This window comes from Aulostomus chinensis, chromosome 23, assembly GCF_037954235.1.
Source record: "Aulostomus chinensis isolate RoL2024-O1b breed Wild chromosome 23, RoL_Achi_v1.0, whole genome shotgun sequence".
Taxonomy (NCBI): domain Eukaryota; kingdom Metazoa; phylum Chordata; class Actinopteri; order Syngnathiformes; family Aulostomidae; genus Aulostomus; species Aulostomus chinensis.
The window spans coordinates 9313821-9322466 of record NC_141342.1 but is presented as its reverse complement, the minus strand read 5'-3'; the positions used below and the strand labels follow the sequence as shown (position 1 = coordinate 9322466).

Sequence of the window (8646 nt, the reverse complement as noted above, 5' to 3'; positions counted from 1 at the left end):
GGAGCAGCCAACGCACTGTTTTGCTTCCCCTGCATCCTTTTCAGGAGTGACCGGTGTGATTCAGCATGGACACAGACAGGAATCACTGACCTGAAGCACCTCTCTGAGCGGATTAAGAAACACGAAAGAGCGAAAATTCACATGGAAAACTGCGTGAAGCTCGCGGTTCTTGGGAAGATTAGCATAGCAACGCAGCTCGATGACAGTCACCGCATCGCTGTAAGGAAGCACAAGGATGAGGTAGATAAGAACCGTAACATCTTATCTAAGATAATTAACTGTGTTAAATTCTGTGGTGCTTTTGAACTGGCTCTGCGGGGACATGACGAAAGTGATTCCTCTGACAACGCTGGAATATTCAGAGGTCTAGTTGACTTGATGGCATCCATTGATCGGGAGGGAGGGAGGGAGCACCTTGAAAATGCAACCGTTTTTAAAGGCACCTCGAAGACAGTACAGAACGAGCTCCTGGACTGTATGCTGGCAGTTTTGAGAGAACAGATCCTGGATGAAGTTAAATCGGCAGACTTTTTAGCGATCCAGGCTGATGAAACTACTGACGTTTCAACACAGTGTCGGTTAGTCTTAGTTCTGAGATACATTGACGACCGCCACAATATTCAAGAGCGGTTCTTTGAATTTTTGAAACTGCCCAACACCTGTGCGGATGCAATAGCCAGTGCCTTGTTGGAGAGGCTGCACAGCATCCTTTCTGAGGGACAAGAAAAGAAGCTGATTGCCCAGGCCTATGATGGGGCAGCTGTGATGAGGGGTGCCAAAGGAGGAGTGCAGCGAAAGGTACAAGACATCTATCCAAACGCTCACTATGTTCACTGCTATGCCCATCAGTTAAACCTGATAATGCAGCAAGCAACCTCCCACATCCCTCAGATCAGTCACTTTTTTTCTGACATGGGGGGATTTGCTTCTTTTTTCTCTAAGTCAAGCAAGAGAACTGCAGTTCTTGATGAGACGGTTGCGCACCGACTTCCAAGTGCATCATCAACACGTTGGAACTTCAACAGTCGTGCTGTTAACACAGTTTATGAGCACAAGAAGGATCTGGTGAATTGCTTTCAGGCTATCCGGAACAGTGAAGGATTTGACAGCCAGACAAAGAGAGAAGCTGGTGGCTATGTGAGAATGCTGGAAGATGAAACTTTTTGTTTTTTACTGGCCCTGTTCCACAAAATCATGCCACATGTGGACATCCTTTCCAACCAGCTGCAGAAGAGAAACATTGATGCTGTCTACATGGCAGGAGTCACCCAGACATTCATTGACCACATGCAGGCTATCAGGTATGCTAAATTAATTAATTTGTAGCCTAACCTACATTTCTCTGTATATGTAGACTTAAATGCTTATATATCATCTTATTTAAAGCATTGATTTATCTGTATAATATAATTGACAGTAATGACATCCACCTTTGGTTTTGTTAATGTATCCCTAACCAGTTTTTAGCACTTACTCGTGAAACTTATGTGTTGGGTCAGGGAGGATGTGCCTACTCTGGCTGAGGATGAGGAGTTCAGGGGACCTGCTCAGGAGCCACCCGCAAAGAGACGCAGAACCTTGGGAGAAGACACACTGCACCATTTGGCACTGGAGGTAAGAACTTGCTTCTTAGTGTGATTTGAATCACATTATTAAATCAAATCAAAATAAGATGTTGGCCATATGATACAGTGGTCCAGACTTAAATGTATATTGTTTTATGATGATATGAATCATTACAGTATGTTTATTACATAATATAGGCTAGCTCATCAGGTCAATGTATGAAGACAAGTGAAGATGCAATAATTCCTATTTTGTATAATTATATCATTGCATAGGTATGTGACACCATTGTGAGCCATGCCAAGGAGAGATTTAGTTTCACCAAGCATCTTGTCAGCGCCACACTCCTGCAAGGAGACCTGTTCCCACAGCACAGCCGAAAGTTCCCAGATTCAGCACTGAAAACCACAGTGGAAGCCTATCCCTCATTGGACAAGGCCAGACTTCAAACAGAGCTGTCTCTGATCTACGGGAACGAAGAGTTTCAGAGTTGCAGTGGTGCACTGGCTCTCTATCAGGTTTTGATGGAAAATAACCTTCAAGACACGTTCACTGAAACTGTAAGTCTGCTCAACATCCTCATCACCACACCAATGACAACGTCAGAATCTGAGAGGTGCTTCTCCACTTTGAAGAGGATAAAAACTTTTCTTACAAATACCATGGCACAAGATCGGCTCAACGCTCTGGCTGTGCTCTCCATTGAGAAAAAACTGACACGAAACATTCCTGGTTTCAACACCAGGGTCATTGAGAAATTTGCCTCCCAGAAAGAGAGACGAGCAAAGTTCCTGTACAAATAACTGCTGAATTCGAACACACACCCAGAAAGACTGAAACAAATAGACAGAGAGACAGAGGGAGAGAGACAGGTAGACGAAGAGAGAAAGAGAGACGGACACAAAGAGAGAGAAACAGAGAGAGACACACACACTAAGAGACAGACAAACAGAGATAGAGACACACAGAGAAAAGGACACAAAGACGGAGACACAGAGAAGGAGACAGAGACAGACAGACAGATGAACAAAGAGAGAGACAGAGACACAAAAAGAGAGAGAGACACACATTGTTGATTTGTATTGTATAGATTAAGCTCAAATCACCTTCTGTAAAGTTAACATCATTGTATAATATTTGATCGCATAAAATTTACTGTAGTTGTAAATTGTTTTTGTTTTTTTTGTCTTTGAAACTGTCGATTTTAAGAAGGGAAGTAAATACTATTTTAAAACATTTAATAATTGTCCGGCTGCTCTTTTTGAATGATTATACTAGACTAGGCGTGGAAATGTTTTTGGCACACCAGCCCCACCAAGAATGTTTTTCACCAGCCGACACTGGTGTGCACTGTCCACCCACGATGATTTTGCATTTTATGTTGTGCCTGCAGATGAATAAACCCTGGACTGTGATAACCCAGATCAACTGTAAGAAGTTCATCCAAAAGAAAAGAAGATACACCAGGCAGAGGTTACACTTACAGATATGGAATTTGTTTACCACATTTAGAAATAATGACATTTTTAATTAGCATTTATACAATTTCCATCGGTTACTTAAGAAAAAGCACATCTTACTTTAAAAAAGTACATCTTATATCACTTCATATCACTCGGGATGTTTTTTCACTCTCGATATTTTTTCCTACCTGAAATACGTCACGCCTGTGGCTAAATCATTTTAGTTCGGAAAACAAAGGAGCTTCGCCCAAAACAAATAAACCAAAACAGCAACACAGACTCATCCAAACTTTTCCTAAAAACAACTGCTAGCTAGCTACCAGGCTAAACTTGTAATCTAACCTCCAAGATTTGTGTGTGTGAACACAATTTACATTACAACTTCAAATTAATGTGAACATATAAAACTAAACAATGCTAAAACTGGAGCACAGATTTCTACGACAGTCTGGTTGTTAATCCAATACCGAGTGCAGAGGTGAGGAGCTGATACCTGCCAGCTAGCGGCGTATTGTTACAACATGGCTAAAGTGTCTGATAGGACCTCTGCCAGTCACTCAAAGTGACCCTGCACAATAACACAAATTAATGTAATTTAAACAAGTCATTTATGCAAAAATGCAGGGTAGCGCAGTGGTGCAGTGGTCAGCACTGTCGCCTCACAGCAGGAAGGTTCCAGATTCAAGCCCTGGCTCGGCCATGGAATCTTTCTGTATGGGGTTTTCATGTTCATACGGCATTCCCAGACATAATGAATGTGTGTCCCAACCGATGAATTGCATTGAATACAGAGGGGAGAATCCTGGTGCTTGATCTTGTTAAGGATCTGTGGTGTTATGTGGGATCTATGCAGAATCTCATATTGGGGTTCCCTCATTCGGTTGCAGACAAATATGTTTTTGACAGAGGCTATTGCTTCCAGCCAGTCATTTTGAATAAAGTGCTCAAGATCACTTTCCCACTTCTGTATCACATTCCTAATATCTGTTGAGTCCAGGGAGTATAACATGGAATAAGAATGGGAGAGAAAATGTCTTGTGTCTTTCCAATTAATCATAAATAAATCTATGTTGCCCAGAGGAGTCGTGTCCGTTTGGAGATTTTTAACCTTGGACAAGATAAAACTACGGAGTTGAAGGTATCCAAAGAAGTGTTCGGACGCAATGTTGTATTTTTGTTGAATCTGTTGAAAGGACATCAGTATATTACCCTGGTAAACACAGCGAATGAGCCTGATGCCTTTCTTATGCCCCCTGTCAAATATGCTATTTTGGATTCCTGGGGGAAACTCCTCATTCCTGGTCAGACGTGTTCATGCAAAGGATGACGCGTTTTCCCCAAAATACTTTGTGATGTCCCGCCAGACTCTGATGGTATTGGAAATAACAGGGTTACATTTGATGTCTACAGAACTCTTTTTTTTCCCTAGTTAGTGAGTTTGCTCAATAAGGAGTTGGGGGAGGAAGACCACTCATCAATACTCGTGTCAGATTTTCAATGAGACTGTAGCCAGTCCCAGATTATACGGGTGTGGCAAGCCCAGCAATAAAATCTCAAATTAGGTAGGGCGAAGCCTCCTCGTTTCACCGGTAACTGTAAAGTCTTAATTCTGATCCTTGGTCTTTTATTGTGCCTGATAAATCGTGAGAAAGCCCTTTCTATGTCTAATTTGGTTTTCTTTGATATCCATAATGGTAACATCTGCAAAGGATCAAGCAGCCTGGGGAGTTTATTCATTTTTATCAGACTGATTCTGCCCATCCAGGAGAGTGGAAGGTCATGTCATCTTTCAAGATCATTCTTCACCGCTCTGATTAGAGGTATAAAATTAAGATCCCCGACATGAGGTGACACCTTCATACCAAGATAAACAAATCCTGAGACGGCCCACCTAAATGGGAAATTTGTATCAGCATCAGTGCCATCATAGTTCCCAGAGGCATGGCCTCCGACTTGGTATAATTCACTTTATAGCCAGATATTGAGCCCAATGAATTAATAATTGACAGAGTGGCCGGGATTGAAGCCTCAGGATTTGAAAGAAAAAGCAATACATCATCCGCGTATAAAGCTTAACAGTGATAAAACAGAAGTAGTCCTCCTTTCCTCCAAATCCACACTCAACAAGCATCCCAGTTTCACCCTCACCATTGACAACACCTCCGTTTCCCCTTCCCCTCAGGTTAAGAGTCTGGGTGTCGTCCTCGACTCCACCTTATCATTCCATACCCACATCAACAACACCATCCGGTCCGCCTACTTCCACCTCCGGAATATCAACCGTCTCCGTCCATCTCTCACTCCCAACAGCGCTGCAATCCTGGTCCACTCTCTCGTCACCTCCCGTCTGGATTATTGTAACTCACTTCTTTTTGGTCTCCCACACAAACTCCTCCATAAGCTTCAATTGGTCCAGAACGCAGCTGCCCGAATCATCACCAGAACCCCTGTCATCAGTCACATCACCCCCGTTCTACATCATCTCCACTGGCTTCCCATGAAACACCGCATTGACTACAAGATCCTCCTCCATACATTCAAAACCATCCATAACCTCGCGCCTTCATACCTGTCAGACCTTCTCCACACCAACATTCCCACCCGGTCTCTCAGGTCTTCCTCCTCCATCAGCCTCAATGTCCCCTCCTTCCGTCTAACCTCCATGGGGGCTAGAGCCTTCAGTTGCTCTGCCCCTCGCCTCTGGAACTCCCTCCCTCCTGACATCAGAAACATTGACTCCATTGACACCTTCAAAAATCATCTCAAAACTCACCTTTTTAGACAGGCATATGGCTGAATGCCCTCTCTTGTGCTCTCCTAGGGACTTCTGTTGTTGTTCTTTTAAATCGTGCATGTTTTATTTTATCTATTTTAAACTGTTGTACGGCGACCTTGAGTGCCTTGAAAGGCGCCTTATAAATAAAATGTATTATTATTATTATTATTATTAAAGCTGTTTTGTGGGTGGTCTTGCCTAAAGTAATGTCGTATATATTTTTACCGGTCCTGATGCGTTCTGCCAGCGGTTCTGAGGTGAGGGCGAAAAGGAGGGGGGAGAGCGGGCAACCCTGTCTTGTCCCTCTGCCGAGAGGAAAGGGAGCAGAACGTACGCTATTGGTCAAGACACAGGCCTCGGGTGAACGATAAATAATTGTTATCCACTTTATGAACTCCTCTCCCAATCCAAACCTGCCCAGAACATAGGGTTCTTATAGCTGGGAGACGCCGGGCCCAGGTGCTCCCAATTAGTCAGCAGCTCCGCCCCGTAAAGCTCCAACCTGAGAAGGGAAGGAAGTCACACAATTGATGCCACGCCCCCATGCCCGTGACCATGGGGACGTGACACCATAAAAAGTTCCCACTGTTTATCCAAAAAACAGAGGGCTACTTAGAAGCGTAGAGTTGAGCCTCCAGTGGCGCGTGGAGGGGTCACTACAAGGAGGGGATATAGTGATAGATACTGGGTTATGATCAGACAATGGACGTATTCCAATTGAACATGCTTGACTCTATTCATTACCTCTCTGGATACCAAAAAATAATCGATCCTTGAAAAGGATCGTTGAGGATGAGAATAAAAAGTGTAGTCTATTGCTGTTGGGTTCATAGTTCTCCAAATATCAAAGAGACCTGGATCTACACAGGATTCCTTTAGCCTCGCCCTCTTTTTTGACACAAAAGCAGGTTTAGGTGGAGATTGGTCAATCCTAGCATCTTGGACACAAAGTCCCCTCCTAACACTGTGAAGGGGGCTAACTTTGAGGATGCTGCTGTTAGAAAAATAGAGGACTCCAATGTGTTCGGTCCATAGACAGTGCCTATGAGGACACGATCCCCATGTAGGAAACCTGAAACAATGACAAATCGGCCCTCGTCATCCTGGACCAACTCTCCTAGAGTGAACGGCATTTTTTTATGAATGAGAATAGCTACTCCCCTACTATGTGAATTGAAGGATGAGTAGAACACCTGGCCCTCCCAGCTTCTCCTTCATTTAATATGTTCCAAATCTGTCAGGTGTGTTTCTTGAAGCAATGCAATTTGTGCATTCTCCCTTTTCAAAAAAGAAATGATCTTCTGCCTTTTAACCACGTGGCCAACCCCCTTGACATTTAAAGAAATAATCTTAATATCACTCATGGGTATTATATGAAAATGATACGTGACAGTAATGCACGATAAAGGTAAAGTACAGCATCAAAAATGATGGCGAGAAGGTAGACATACATTTTAGGGCGCAGTGAACAAACAAAGAAACAAACAAACAAACAAAATCTGCCTCTGAACAGTGGGCAGTGAACACAGAAACAGGTCTCAGCCAACCTGAGAGAAAACCAGAAATATAACCAGAACCAAACTTGATTAACATTTATAAGAAGCTGTATGACACTGAAAGTGCCCGTGACACTGAAGAAGAGCAACCACCTCATTCTCTTCAAGGAACTCCCGCCTCCATGACCCAGATAGATTCACCACCTCATCAGGTTCAAAAGTGACAATTGAATCACTGTCCCAGGTTGCGACTTTTAAGAAGAAAATAATTATTTACCCCATATTTTTGAATGAAACCTTACTGACTGATTTTAGCGACTTGAAATATCCCAGCCATTCCAGCCCTAAAGTTCATAGAAGTGCAGCAATTTGAACTTAAACTAGGCTGCTAAGTCCCATCTCGTCCCATCATATGTTGTGTATTTACCCAGTGGGAGTCGCTGCACAGTTCACTCACTGCAGTTCCTCCAAAAAGGCCTGCGCAGCTTGGGGAGATTGGAAGGCATGTCTCTTTCCGTTGTATGTGAAGGTCAGGACGGCGGGGAATCGCATGGCGAAGAGGATGTTTCGTCCGATCAGACGTTCACACACCTTGTTGAAGCCGCGCCGTTTGTCCTTCACTGCAGCCGAGAGGTCCTGTTGAATGTACAGTTTCTGTCCCTCCTATGTGAGCTGTCTCCTCTCCCTCAGTGCCGCCATGATCCGCTGTTTGTCCCCGGAATTGTGCAGTTTAATAATGACGGGTCTGGGGCGATCACTGTATGGGGTAAGATGTCACACTGGATTTTGCCACGAATGAAACAAGGACAAAAATATTGTTGTTATTTTTTACTTGAAAGTGAACAAACCTTAATAGGATATATTGTTCAACATGCATTATGAAACTTGTGCAACTAGTCCAGGAAAAAAGATCAACTCAAACAAAACCTGACCTCACTGGTCAGTCCTGGAAGAGCCATTAAAAACAAAAAACAAAAACCTGTACTCTCTAGTTGGACTCATCCAAGTTGCAGTTCTGGCCTACGTAGACTGGCTTGCCAGGGGTGCATTTCTCATGGGACCATCCTTTGCATATTATGCACTGCACCCAGGCTTCTCCTATTTCCAAATGGCTCTACACAGACCAGGCACAGTGACTGATCTTCTTCTGATGAGGAGTCATCAGGAGTTTTTCTTTTTGTACTTGCCCTCTGTTTCTTCCTTGCGCTCTGCTTCTTTGGTATTTTGGATTTGGTTGCCTTACATTTCTTTTTGAATACCCTTTTTTCCTCTTGTGTCTGCCTTTCAGCTTCAAGTGCCTCCTCCACAGGTGTGTCGGTGAGAATAGCACTTTTTCTCTTTTTTC

At 43.5% G+C, this 8646-nt stretch overlaps 1 protein-coding gene across 1 annotated transcript; it reads left to right on the top strand.

Annotated features, from left to right (window-relative positions):
* Window positions 1–980: 980 nt before the first annotated feature.
* Window positions 981–6840, top strand: LOC147239411 (uncharacterized). The gene is made up of 5 exons (XM_086196360.1): window positions 981–1301; window positions 1500–1614; window positions 1842–2126; window positions 2960–3039; window positions 6714–6840. The coding sequence occupies exons 1-5, from the start codon at window positions 1144–1146 to the stop codon at window positions 6838–6840; spliced, it is 765 nt and encodes a 254-aa protein (XP_086052486.1). The 5' UTR covers window positions 981–1143.
* The last annotated feature ends 1806 nt before the right edge of the window (window positions 6841–8646 follow it).

Coding starts and splice junctions, on each gene's coding strand:
- LOC147239411 (XM_086196360.1), top strand. CDS start 1,144: ATGCTGGAAGATGAAACTTTTTGTTTTTTACTGGCCCTGTTCCACAAA. Junction 1,615..1,841: donor TGCACCATTTGGCACTGGAG/GTAAGAACTTGC, acceptor ATCATTGCATAG/GTATGTGACACCATTGTGAG. Junction 3,040..6,713: donor AGAAGATACACCAGGCAGAG/GTTACACTTACA, acceptor ACACAAAAGCAG/GTTTAGGTGGAGATTGGTCA.